General features: G+C 36.9%; 1 protein-coding gene across 2 annotated transcripts in view; it reads left to right on the top strand.

Moving 5' to 3' along the window:
• Window positions 1-14,474, top strand: part of ME1 (malic enzyme 1) — a 194,458-nt gene that overhangs the window by 147,936 nt on the left and 32,048 nt on the right. For both annotated transcript variants that reach the window (XM_007445886.1, XM_007445885.1), the window contains exons 7-8: window positions 1,084-1,193; window positions 13,065-13,162. In XM_007445886.1, coding sequence (XP_007445948.1) covers window positions 1,084-1,193; window positions 13,065-13,162 — 208 coding nt within the window. The remainder of the gene's footprint in view (window positions 1-1,083; window positions 1,194-13,064; window positions 13,163-14,474) is intronic.

Raw genomic sequence — 14,474 nt, 5'->3', positions numbered from 1 at the left:
ATAAGAATAAAGGGGTCAAACCAGTAAGTTAATTTCAGGAATAAAAATCTGTGCTGTATACTTCAGAGCTCAAAGCTTTTCAGTGTTTGGTTATGGCTATAGAACAAACACCGGAATCCTAGGCTAGAATTTTTAAGGTTTCCGACATAAAATTCTGACCTTGTCTTTCACTACACCCTTACGTGTACCAAACACGACATTTTGGCTAAATGGGGCTTCTTGCTGTTTTTTGAATGATTTTTTTCCTCTCCTAACTTTCACTTCAGTTACTTTGCTTCTGCTGTTTACTCAGCTTGTAGAACCTTACATCTCTACTTTTGAAATCATGACGTGATTAAAACTCAGTTCATTTGTTACCTGGTTTGTAACCCCAGTCAGGAGTGATATGTGGCTTCTCAACATCTGTTATTCCTTGTTTGTACCACTTTCATATTACTTTTCATGCACTTTTCATTTATTTCAAAATAATTTCTAACTTTTAAATTACTTGACTGGGGCTTCCCTGGTGGTGCAGTGGTTGAGAATCTGCCTGCTAATGCAGGAGACACGGGTTCGAGCCCTGGTCTGGGAGGATCCCACATGCCACGGAGCAACTAGGCCCGTGAGCCACAACTACTGAGCCTGCGCGTCTGGAGCCTGTGCTTCGCAACAAGAGAGGCCGCGATAGTGAGAGGCCCGCGCACCGCAATGAAGAGTGGCCCCCGCTTGCCACAACTAGAGAAAGCCCTTGCACAGAAACGAAAACCCAACACAGCAAAAATAAATTAATTAATTAATAAACTCCTACCCCCAACATCTTCTTTTAAAAAAAAAAAGAAAGAAAGAAAGAAATTACTTGACTGCAGGGTACCATATTTTTGTCATCTTTGTAGTATTTCACAGTGCCAATGCAATGCTTTTTCCTGTAGTAAGCATGTAGTAAATATTTACTGAACAGACATTGTATTATATATTTATAATAAGTAGCAAGATAGGACCTTTAAAAGAAACTAATGTTTTGCCTTTTCTATAGTCTAATTTTCAAGGTTTACTTTTAAATGTTATTTCATTAACCTCTTCTAATGTGAATATTTTGTCCCATAGGTATGGCATGAATTGCCTTATTCAGTTTGAAGATTTTGCCAATATAAATGCATTTCGGCTCCTGAAAAAGTATCAAAACCAGTATTGCACATTCAATGATGATATTCAAGGTAATCAGATTTTCACTGCATGTAGATCAAGAACAACATGTCCTGATATTAGTTTGTAATTTTATAATGATTCAAATTCAGTAAATTTGTGCTAGATACCGATTAAATGCCAGGGATTATGCTTGATGATTTCACACATTATTTCTCATTTAATTTTATGTATTTGAGAAAAGTACTCTGTGACTTTAGAATGTACCATATTACGCATGAGCTAGAGAACAGGTGCCCTAAAATCTGATAAAATCCCCAGTGACTATGGCTAAACAAAGAATAAAATGTATGAAAACATATTATTCATTGTTTAAAATGAAGACTGTGTATTTTTCTTTCTTCAGCCTTCATCTCAGTCAGTTTTCCAAGCTTTCTAAGCTTAGAAATCAGTCACAGTTTCTAAGCTTTACCCCAGCAGAAGCTGCCTTTGTATACGGTGTGTACCGCGGTTTTCTGTTTGTCTTTGATTGATTGTAGATGCTTGGCTACCTGCTTTCGTCTAAGTTACTTGTTTTGTTTCTCACTAAGCCTTTTTTTTGCAACTTTTTGCACCCCCCCTCGACCCCCCCCCCCCCCCCCGCACCAACCCACCTCCCCAAATCCGAAACCTTCCAATGAGAATCTTACTCTTCCTGTTTCATGAAGGGCAGGTAGAATAAAAGCGCAGGCAGAGACCCAAAGGAGGAAGACCGTAGTAAGTTCTGGCAACCTGAAAGAAGATCACAAATGGCTTCCATTTCACTAATCGCAGTGAACATTTTTCAGTGTTGACCTTACTTGGATTCTCAGCAGCATTTAACATTGTAGACCCCACTGTCTTCCTTGAAATACTCTCTTCTGTCAACTTCCGTGTCACATGCCCCTGCTGACTTGCTTCCTACCTCTTTGAATTTTCACCCTTTTTTTCCCCCCAGGTTCATCCTTCTCTGACTAGCTATTAAATGACAGAACACTGCAACACTCAGTCCCAGGCCCTTTTCTCTTTGTTCTATTATATCTTAGGTATATACTGCAAGGCCACCCATCCCACTAGCAGATTTATATATTTAGCCCAGACTTCTTTGAATTCCGGGTCCATATACCCATCTGGTTATTTAAAATTTCCTCTGGGATGTCTCAAAGTTATCTCATACTCAACCTCCCCACTGTCAAACTCTTATTTCCCCACCAACCTCAGCCTTCGTCGTGTGTTCTCCGTGAATTCCTGATGTCTCTCTCTTCTTAATCCCTCCCTGCCAAATACACTCCATCACTCATCCTCCTGATTTTCTGTTGTAAAAGTCTGTCTCTTCCACAGATTCCTCTCCATTAACCTAAGGTAAGTTACCATCATCTCTCCTAAATAATGGGCATTTTCTAAGAAATCTGTCCACATTTACTGTTGCTTCCCCTTCTTAGGTGTTCTCTCCATAGTATGACTACACTTTGCCAGATGTAGACCTAGGGGCTGAGAACTTTGTGACAAGCCAAAGTTTTCTTTTTGCCGTAGGTATCTATTCATATCATTCGTTCCATAAAATACTTTAATGGTTTTCCATTGCACTTAAGATGAAAGATGAAAGTCATAAATATGGTCCAAAATGCATGGTCTGATCCCTACCTGTCTCTCCAACCTCATTTTTTTTTTGCCATTCTAGCCATCACCGTCTTTTTCAGGTCCAAACATAAGCCAGACTTCTTCCTGTCACAGGGTCTATTCAAATGCTGATCCATCCTCCTAGAATACTCTTCCCTCCCCTCTTCAAGTCTCTTCTCAATCATGACGTTCCTCAGGAGAATATTCCGGATCCTTGTGCTAAGTCAAATCTACCTATCATAGGCTTGCATAGCCCTACTTATTTTTCCCTTGTTGAACTTATCACAGAAACAGTTCTATATATTTATGTAATTAAAAAAATTAATATCTCCCTCTCCACTAAACTTTAAGCTCTGTGAAGGACAAGAATATGTCTGTTTTGTTCATCACCTTGTCATTAATACAGTGCGCAGCCCATAGAAGGTACTTAATGGAATGAATGACTGACTGTAACACGTCCAAAGCAGGAGTTAGCAAACTACAGCCTATGGGCCAAATCCAGCCCACTGTCTGTTTTTGTAAAGTTTTCTTGCCACACAGCCATGCCCATTTGTTTATGTATTATTTATGATTGCTTTTGTAAGTCTGAGGCAGACATCATGTGACTGCAAACCCTAAAATACTTACTATCTGGCCATGTACAGAAAGAGTTTGCCAACTCTGGTCGAAAAAGAGTTGGTGAGAGTCGAACTAAGGAATTAGGTTGGCTAAGGTAGGCGTGCATTTTGGAGAGATCCCTTTCACTGTTTTCAGTGTACAGACTAGATTCATTGGGAGCAAACCTAAAGGCTGTTGCTGTAGTCCAGGTTCATGATGATGATGCCTGGTTCTGGGAAAATGCCAGTCAAGACTAAGAAATAGATGATTAGTTGTTGATGATGAGGGTGAGGAAATAGCCAGGGATAGAGCCTAGGTGTTTGCCTTGAAGAACTGGTAGAATGGGAAAGCAGTAACTAAGAATGAGAAACTGAGAGGCATTATAACATATAGATGTTAAGAACTCTGGGGTCAGACTGACTTGCTTTGCTCCTTCTTCATTGGCTGTGGGTTTTGATCAATTGACTTTACCTCTCTGAGTTTTAATTTCTCATCTATGACAGGAAGTTATATAATAGCTTCTATTTTTTTTCTTTGGAAATGAGAGGATTAGAAGTTTGATGAGGGTAAAGGGAATTTGAAAGAACTGCTGTAGAGGGCTAGAGAGCCATCTGACCATGAAACACAAAGGGAGTCAGTAGTGGGTGCTGAGGGTCCACTGAAGTTGAAAACCACAAACATACCATGACCCCAGGCTGAGCAGCTTGAGTCCAAGAGCTTAGGAGTAGGCAAGGCCAGGATGGTCAGTTGGGTTTATCTATGCTGGGTATTTTATGTATTTGTGCAGAGAAGGGATAAGAGTTAAGGTTAAAGTATGACCATAGCACTAAGTTGGATAGAGAAGGAAGTGAACATGTAAGGATGGGTAGATAGGGCCAAAGGGCTAGATTCCCATGAAATTAAACAATAGGTATAATGGGGATAATTGAGTAAAGAACTGGAAAGGTAGGAGATTGCGACCACGATGAGTGAGGTATTCTAATGTAGTTCTTCCAAGAAAGATTAGTTCTGAGAGATGAACCAAGATGAAACTTAGGAGGAATGTAGCCAAAGTGGAGTAAGATGAATGCCATTGGAAATGAGGTGATCAAAGAAAAGTTTAAATGTAAAATGAGGATGATCATATTTCTCTCGTAGAGTTTATATTGTGGACAAAATAGTTATTTGTGAAAATACTCTATCAACTGAAATATACTTTAAAATTTTTAAAATTGACTATAAGTTCTTTAGTATAACATAGCTATGTAAATATAGTGTATTTAAAGATAATGAGTCTCTTTTTACGTTTTGAGGCACACTAATGTAATTGGTCTACTCTTTTCCTAAAATCCTTTGTGACGTTAATTACATTATTACTTTATTGCCATCTTCATGACAAAGATCCATATGTTATTTCAACCTCATTTTCTTCTTTTTGTATTCATTTTTTTGAGTGTTTATTTATAAGAAGTGAATATGTGGAGGATTTCAGAAAGGAAATGAAGACAGTCTAATTTTAATGTGCTATAACCCTAACTTGAAGATGTAATATATAATGATAGAGTGCCTTTGATGTTACAGACATAGGCTTTGTAGATCAGTGTCTATAAGTCACTTATCAGTTCATTTTGTAGTAGCCTCTAAAGTAGCCACCAAGTTAACTGTTGAACAAAACTGTCCTGTCCTTTCTTTAATAGTCTATATCTTTTGATTTTGTGGGTCTCACAGAAATGTCTGTATAGACATTAAAGACCGGTATTGCATAATTTTGAATCATTTTACAGAATAAATAGGTATCAGAGTTCAGTTTAGGGAAAAGAACGCTAAATCCAAATCACCAAGCAAAATGAGCAATTAGGAATTAGGGTCAGCATTTCTGTCAACTGTGGCCAAGAATTTAGGGGTCAAGGCTTGGGTTGCATCAGAATTAAAGTCAGGAGCACAGGAAATCTGAGGCAGATGCCAGGCCAAGCCAAGAGCGCTGCATGTGGAGCTGCCCTGAGAATCCACAGCAGAACATTTCCCCCAGCAGATCACCCCTATGGAGCATTAAATAACTAGTTTTCACCTCAACTAATCTGCCTAAAATATAATCTGCACACACACAGTCTACATATTTCCACATTTTAGTGTCCTACTGCCTTAGCCAACAGAAAGTTACGTTTGAGAAAAATGGGTCTAATCTCTGACTAGACAAAACTTTTGGCAAGTTATTGGGGTTCTGACTAGAAATGACCAAACTATTTTGTGCTTTCTCCATACCAAAATAGTGTCCTTAGTGATGCACCTTCCCCATATGTTTCTGTTTTACCTTTTTAACCTTATGTTTTTACTATTTTGCCCACAGATGTCATACTTTCCTCACTGTGGGCATAGAAATTGCATTCTAGTGCCAACAAAAATAATTACCTAACTCTTACAGCCTTACCATGTAAATAAATGCTTTTACACTGGGCCTTCGGGGGAACTTTTTTTCTTTTTTTCTTTAACAGATGTGTTATTTAAATTTATTAGCATTTTATGAAAACTATTTGACTTTTAAAAATACTTAAATTCTATTATATTAATGATCTAAAATAATCTTAAATGATAGAGATTTTGGTTCAAAATTTATTTAGACCTTAATGCATTCTAATTATAAATTATTGCTAACTAGAAAAAGTGTGCAAATTAGCTATTAAGAAATGGAAATTACGGGACTTCCCTGGCGGTCCAGTGGTTAAGACTTCGCCTTCCAATGCAGGGGGTGCCGGTTCGATCCCACATGCCTCGCGACCAAAAACCCAAAACATAAAACAGAAGCAATATTGTAACAAATGCAATAAAGACTTTAAAAATGGTCCACATTAAAAAAAAAAAACCTTAAAAAAAAAAAAAAGAAAACAGAAATGGAGATTTAATAATATAATCTGGAGGCCATCAGAATTCAACAAATTCAGATCAAAAGAATAAGGTCTCATCCTTTGGTCATTTAAAATCAGCCGCAGGGCTTCCCTGGTGGCACAGTGATTGAGAGTCCACCTGCCAATGCAGGGAACACGGGTTCGTGCCCAAAGAGCAGAGAGCAATATTGTATAATATTGAACTTGAGCTGGTTGAAGTTAAGCTGGTATAAATTCAAATTAGAGTATGCTAAATGTAACCTCCAAGGTATCCACAAAGAAAATAACTTATAGAATATAAACAAAAGGGAATGAGAAAGGAATTTAAACATTAAAAAAAAAAAAAAAAAAAAAAAAAAATCAGCTGCAAAAAGAGATTTTTCTTCCCATAATACCCTCTTTGGAATAGCTATTCTCTAACTTGACATTCTAAGTATTTTACATAGAAATTTTTGCCATAATGAACTAGCTTGTTAGGATTTTTAACAATAAGGTAAATGTAGCCTAATCATATACCAAATGTTTTGATAATTGAAAAGATCAAAATCAGACATGGTAGAACAGACATTTCACAAATGAAGGAATACCATTGGCCTGAAAACATGTTTTAAAGTTTAACCACACCAAGTTTTAAAAAGCGTATTAAATAGCAGATGACAGACTCATTTTCTGTATCAAGCTGGCAAAGATTTTTATTGTAATCCCAACTGTTAATGATGCTTTAAGAAAATGAACACTCTTGTACATTGATGTTGGGAATATAAATTGGTACAACCCTTGAGGTAGCAATACATGTCACAATCTTAATATTATGCAGTTCTTTGATCTAAGAATTCTGTTTTTAGAAATTTATCCTCTGCAGACGAAGGTGTGCAAACAAATATACAAGGATATTTAGCTAGTTAGTTTAAATATTTGTTTATGTTCAAAATGAGATGTAATTGACATATAACATTGTATTAATTTTAGGTGTACAACTTAATGGTTTGATACATGTATGTATTGCTAAATGATCACCACAATAAGTTAACATCCATCACCACACATAGTTACAAATCCTTTTTTTTTGTGATAAGAACTTTGAAGATCTACTCTTGTGCCAACTTTCAATGTACAATATAGTATTATTAACTTAGTCACCATGCTGTACATTACACCCTCAGAACTTATTTATCTTCTAATTGGAAGTCTGTGCGTTTTGACTCCCTGTACCCATTTTGTACAACTGCCACCAGTCTGTTCCCTGTATCTATGTGTTTTTTGTTTTAGATTCCACATATAAGGGAGATACAGTATTTGTCTTGCTCTGTCTGACTTGTTTCACTTAGCATAATGCGCTCAAGGTTCATCCCTGTTGTCACAAAAGATAGAATTTCTTTCCTTTTAGTGGTTGAATAATATTCATATATATATATCTACTTCACGTTTTCTTGACCCATTCATTTGTCATTGGACATTTGGGTTGTTTCCACGTCTTGGCAATTGTAAATAATGCTGCAGTGAACCTAGAGGTGCATGTATCTTTTCAAGACGGTGATTGCGTTACCTGCACAGAAATACCCAGAAGTGGAATTGCTGGGTCACATAGTAATTCTAGTTTTAATTTTTTGAGGAACCTCCATACTGTTTTCCATAGAGGCTGCACCAATTTACATTCCCACCAACAGTGCACCAGGGTTCTTTTTTTTCCTACATCCTTGACAACATGTGTTATTTTTTGTCTTTTTTTTTTAATACCAGAAATCAAGTTTATTCAGGAAGAGCAGAGGAATTGCAATTTGGGAAATGCATCCTGTAGCAAATTACAGGAGGGTCCCTTGTCTTTTTGATAATAGCCATTCAAACAGGTGTGAGGTAATATCCCATTCTGGTTTTGAATGGCATTTCCCTGATGGTTAGTGAGGTCTTGCCCATTTGTATGTCTTCTCTGGAAAACTGTCTATTCAGATAAAGATATTTATTGTGATGTTATGTTTAATGGCAAAAATCAGAAAGCCTCTAAATACCCAAAGATACAGGTTTGGTTAAATAAATTATCACAGGTTCATCCTATAGGATATTATAACTATACAAAATAATATTTTAAAATATATTATTGATATGGTAAGATAGTCACAAAATATTTTTAAGTGATAAAATATGTTAAATAAGTATGTTAAAATAATAAGCATGGCGTGAGATTTTTTGAAATTAATTTTTATTGGAGTGTAGTTGATTTACAATGTGTTAGTTTCAGATGTACAGCAAAATGAATCAGTTTACATATACATATATCCACTCTTTTTTACATTCTATTCCCATGAAATATTTTTCTATAACATTTTCTTGAATTTGCATATATCAGGTAGAGAAAGAACTTGTAAGAATGTACATCAGAATGTTGAAAATTACGGTACCTAGACAATGGGATTATAGGTGACATATTTATTATTATATTATTTATTATTCCTGCCAGTATCAACTTTCTACCAGTATTCTTCAAGCCAAGTAGGGAAGGAATAAACTTTCATTTAATCTTCTTATTTTGAGTATGCTACCCTTGCACCATTATCCCTGGAACCTTACAGTTATGTCTGGTGCCTTACAGTCCGGAGACCCTCTTTAGAAAATAAACCTCTAGGGGCTTCCCTGGTGGCGCAGTGCTTGAGAGTCCGCCTGCCGATGCAGGGGACACGGGTTCGTGCCCTGGTCCGGGAAGATCCCACATGCCGCGGAGCGGCTGGGCCCGTGAGCCATGGCCGCTGAGCCTGTGCGTCTGGAGCCTGTGGTCTGCAACGGGAGAGGCCACAACAGTGAGAGGCCCGCGTACCGCAAAAAAAAAAGAAAATAAACCTCCAGTTTCTTTCTAAACCTCAGGGTGTGGGAGAGTCAACTGTGTGCCGACAGGAGAGGGAAATGGATCTGGGTTCAGACAACTTCTTAACAGATTTTTGAGTAGCTTCCCGTGTGTAGCCTCTCTTTTATCCCCACTTCCAGAGGTACTTGGTGCCTCCTACACTCAGGCCCTCAGGACCGGGGTAGGTACCCTGGACCTCTCACATTCACCCCTCAGGACCGGGGTAGGTACCCTCAATGCCTCAGTCTGTGCTTAAACACATTTATTCATCCTCCTCCTGCTTCTAGTTCTTGTTCTTCGCCTGATCTATTTATCTAGTAAAGCACTGTAATAATTTGATTATACATGTCTTCTCTACTAGTTTTATATATTAAGTCTAATCAGGTTTAATAAATGAATTGCATTAGTCGAAGTGATTCTTTGATAAAAGGTAAGACTGATATTTAATAACCACAGCAAAGGGACAGCATAACTGGTGACTTAATGTTAAAGTTGTAATGTACACGAAGACAATAGAAGTTTCTACACTTTTAAGACTGACTCTTTAGTATGTCGCTAACAATGTTAAATGTTAAGTACTCTTTAAAAGTGATAGTACAAAGATAAACTTTAACCTGTCTTTGATTTCCTAAAAGTTTAGTTTTCAATCTCAAAGCAGAAGTTACTTTGGAACAATTTAACGTGGAGACTCACATTTTTATGTTATATCAACTTGCTACATTTACTCCCTTGATTGCAATGAAATTTAAGTCAAGGCAGTATCAGGCGGTAGGACCAGGTTATGTAGAAGAATCATGTTCAAGTTCACCTTTTGGTAGTGCTAAATATTTCTAATTTTGTTAATTAATTCTGTAAAGGGAAGTTTAGATGTTTCAGTATGTCCTCAGGAAATATTATAAAATATATTTAAAAAAATAAATTTACTTATTTTATTTATTTAGTTTTGGCTGCATTGGGTCTTCGTTGCTGTGCGCAGGTTTTCTCTAGTTGCGGCGAGTGGGGGCTTCTCTTGTTGCGGAGCATGGGCTCTAGGCACGCAGGCTTCAGTAGTTGTGGCACGTGGGCTCTAGAGAGCAAGCTCAGTAGTTGTGGCACACAGGCTTAGTTGCTCCGCGGCATGTGGGATCTTCCCGGATCAGGGCTCGAACCCATGTCCCCTGTGTTGGCAGGTGGATTCTTAACCACTGCACCACCAGGGAATCACCATAAAATATACTTTTAAATATAAGGCTCTGATATCCAGTGTAGATAGAGATTTATTTGGCCTTATTTGGGGTAATATGTCTGAACTTAAAACATTTTGAGTTTTAGTGCAGAATGGTGTAGCATAACCATATAAAAATGTTACACATTATAGGTAGTATCTTCTGGAATATTTTATTCTGTCTATCCTTTTTTGTGTGTGTACGCGGGCCTCTCACTGCCGTGACCTCTCCCGTTGCGGAGCACAGGCTCCGGACGCGCAGGCTCAGCGGCCGTGGCTCACGGGCCCAGCCGCTCCGCGGCATGTGGAATCTTCCCGGACCGGGGCACGAACCCGTGTCCCCTGCATTGGCAGGCGGACTCTGCGCCACCAGGGAAGCCCTATTCTGTCTATCCTTAAATGCCCAATTCTATTTAAAAAATCAAAACAATAGTACAAACACGGTGATTGTTGATGATACTTCAACGTTGACTCTTCAACTGGTTAAATCTTGGGGTGCTGGTAGAATCTGTAGAGATCCTTCAAGTTACAGAATCTCAGAATTGGAAGGGAGCTTAGAGTCCCTTAAATCCAAACTTCTGGCCAATGTAGAGACAGCTTGAGATGCTATTTGTGAATAAGTGTTCATCTAGTGGCTGGATAGCTGTACCTCTCTAATTAAAATTCTCTTTTCATCTGTTTAACAACTCTAGTCAATCTATCTTGATGTATGAGGCAAATACCATTCTAAACCTGCCATGGTATCTTTCTTACGTAGATCAGCCTTATTTTTACAGAGGCTTGCATCATAAATAATATATAGAAGAGTGGCCTTTGTGTGATGTGTGACTTATTGCAATTCATAATGTGTTGCATGAAGCTCAAAATTGCAAGCATTTTATATTTGTGTTCCTAAATAAAAAACATGCAAGAGACACACAGCTCTTCAATAATTAATCATTTATTGTGATCTTATTTGTGACTACCAAATTCTATAAGAAAGAAGCAAACAACCAAAAGATTCAAAAGAACAAATCTCCTGATGGTGAAATGTTTAACGCATCTTTGGTACTTGGCATACATAACATTTCATCATTGTGTCACTCTTCAAACCTATTCTAATCTATGTGTTTTGGTTTATTTTTATTTTTTTTTAACTAAATGAGGGTGTTTAAAGTTTCACTAGGCTTTACTACCCAGCTGAGTGATCTAGGAATCATAGGTAGAATGTTACTTTGGAGGAGTAAATTGTAGGTACAACAGGGAGGTACTGCAGGAAGCTTCAGAGTTATATTTCAGACGTGAACCATGAAGAAATTGAGCCATGTAATTACGTTCAAAGCAAAAGAACTGCTCTGTGATCTGTGAAAGCTTATATGGCAAAGTAATAAAATTAGAACTGGTGAAGTTTCTACTACCATGAGGCATGATGAGGAAAGCTCAGTTTTTATCCTAAATAATTTTTACATTAATTTTGTCCAGCGTCTTTGGGATTCACCAGTGATTTATCATAGGTAAGAAGCTGATTAAAGACTGCACCAACATCAGCTTTTCGTTGCTAGTAACTGTTAATTTTTCCAGTTGAAAATTAAAACATTTAAATTTTCTAATAGCACTTAGTATTTTTTGATCTCATATAATACAGTCATTTTACAGCTGAGCAAACTGATGGACACAGTGATTTCTCTAAATTCATTCAGCTAGTAAACAGGTTGAGCTGGAAATCCACCTAAGAATCCAAACCTCATGTTCTTTTTTATTTATCTATTTATGTATTTATTTATTTTAGAATTGAAGTATAGTTGATTTACAATGTTGTGTTAACTACTGCTGTGCAGAAAAGTGATTCAGTTTGAATATATATACATTCTTGTTTTTAAATATTCTTTTCCATTGTGGTTTATCGTAGGATATTGAATATAGTTCTCTGTGCTATACAGTAGGAGCTTGTTGTTTATCCATCCTATATATAAAAGCTTACATCTGCTAAACCCAACCTCCCACTCCTAATTTATCCTTCCCCCTCCACCTTCCCCCCCTGGGAACCATAAGTTTGTTTTCTACATCTGTGACTCTATTTCTGTTTTGTAAATAAGTTCATTTGTATCATTTTTTTAGATTCCATATATAAGTGATGTCATATGATATTTGTCTTTCTCTTTCTGACTTACTTCACTTAGTATGATAATCTCTAGTTGCATCCATGTTGCTGCAAATGGCATTATTTCATTCTTTTTTGTGGCCGAGTAATATTCCATTGTATATACATATGTACCACACCTTCTTTATCCATTCTTCTGTCAGTGGACATTTAGATTGTTTCTATGTTTTGGCTATTGTGAATAGAGCAGCTAGGAACGTAGGGGTGCATGAATCTTTCTTAATTATAGTTTTTTCTGGATATATGCCCAGGAGTGGGATTGCTGGATCCTATGGTAGCTCTATTTTTAGTTTTCAGAGGAACCTCCATACTGTTCTCCACAGTGGCTGCACCAACTTACATTCCCACCAACAGTGTAGGAGGGTTCCCTCTTCTCCACACCCTCTCCAGCAGGTTCTTAGTCACTGCATCACCAAATTCAGCCACAGAACCTTCTTTTTTGGAAAGTTTTCAACAGTCGTTAAGGTGCTCTCTTAAAAGACAGATGTCAGTAGCCTGAGAATTTCACGTCAAATGCAAGCGTGGGGTCAGACAACCGCAGGTTCCTTTTCTGCACCAGTTAACCTGTTGTGTGATGATTTCAAGACATGAGTATCAGTTTGAGGCTTGGGATTCGGGATACAGCAGCGCCCATGTGAGGATTGCTCAGGGTGTTTCTTGTTGCAGGAACGGCATCTGTCGCAGTTGCTGGCATCCTTGCAGCCCTTCGAATAACCAAGAATAAGCTGTCTGATCAAACAATACTATTCCAAGGAGCTGGAGAGGTACCTGCCTTATGTAGGGCTTACGTTCTCCTACACTAGTGAACATAACATTCATTCTAATTACTCATGAATTTGAAGTTTGAGGTAGTCTCTCAAATTTTTAGTTTATTGAAACTATAGGTTTTACTGAAAGTTTCTTCAAATTAAGTGTTGAGGCATTTTAATTTTTCACAGGAGACTTTAGAGGCATAGAGATATTTTTACAGTTTTCAATTTGTAAGATTATCAGATGTTGCCGTGGGTTTTTGTTAGGCATATTTAAGGTGCCATGCAGAAACCAAAAAAGTTTCCAGTGTACGACTAATTATATATAGAAACCTTTAAGTATTTAAGCTATTATAGCTGATGCTAACTTTTAGTATCCTCCAGTGTCACATACCAGAATTTTCTTAACTTGACTCACAATTCAATGTGCACATTCATAACTATATAGAAGTTTCTTAGAAAAAATATTTTGAATTGAAGATTCATCATGCAGTGTAACCATTCACATGCAAAAGAACTAAAACATTTAAAATTGTTGGAAAGAGTTGGCAGGAATACAAAATAATGCTGTTTCCTGTTCTCTTTTTCTATGGGTTAATCATTTGAAAGAAGAAAATTAGACTCCAGTTATAATAATTCACCCCCAAAATAGAAATTAAATTGTCAATTTAGTTTGAGCTTCTTGTGAGAAAACTGCCAAAATCTTTTTAGAATTATAGAATGTAATAAACAGGGAAATACTTTGTGGCTATACATATTTTAAAAAGCCTTAAATTTTCAAATTTAATATGATTATGAATAAATGTATTACACTGGAAGAAACTGTGTATACTGTGTTGGGTTTGATTTTACTTGTTCTTAAAATAAAGCAAAATACATGAAGCTAAAACTTACATGCCAAGATTTAAACATGTGAAAGAATTCAGGGTGTAAGTCACAAATTTATTTTCACATCAGAATAAAAATCAAGGTTAAATTACAGCTCATTAAAATTTGATTTTTTTTATTTCTGTGAATTGTTACATGCTGTACTTAATTTTAGTAACTTCTTTAAATTTCCAAAGGGTTTGTTGAATGCCACAGGCCAGTTCTTGGTACTCAGCAGGAGAGAGGTATTCATGGTTGGATGATTCAAAACTGGCCCTTGTTTGTCCCAGAAAAGGTTTTGGAAATTTCACAGATCATCACCAAATTTATCATATACCAAAGGAGTTGATTCCTTTAATCTTGCAAGAAATCTCACAGTACTTTCTTTGTCCAAATTAAGAGAGTAAATAAATGCTCGGGAACACATATTTTTTTTTTTTTTTTTTTTTTTTTTTTTTTT

This window comes from Lipotes vexillifer, unplaced genomic scaffold (genome assembly GCF_000442215.2).
Source record: "Lipotes vexillifer unplaced genomic scaffold, Lipotes_vexillifer_v1.1 scaffold413, whole genome shotgun sequence".
NCBI lineage: Eukaryota > Metazoa > Chordata > Mammalia > Artiodactyla > Lipotidae > Lipotes > Lipotes vexillifer.
This window is presented reverse-complemented; position numbering and strand designations above follow the sequence as displayed.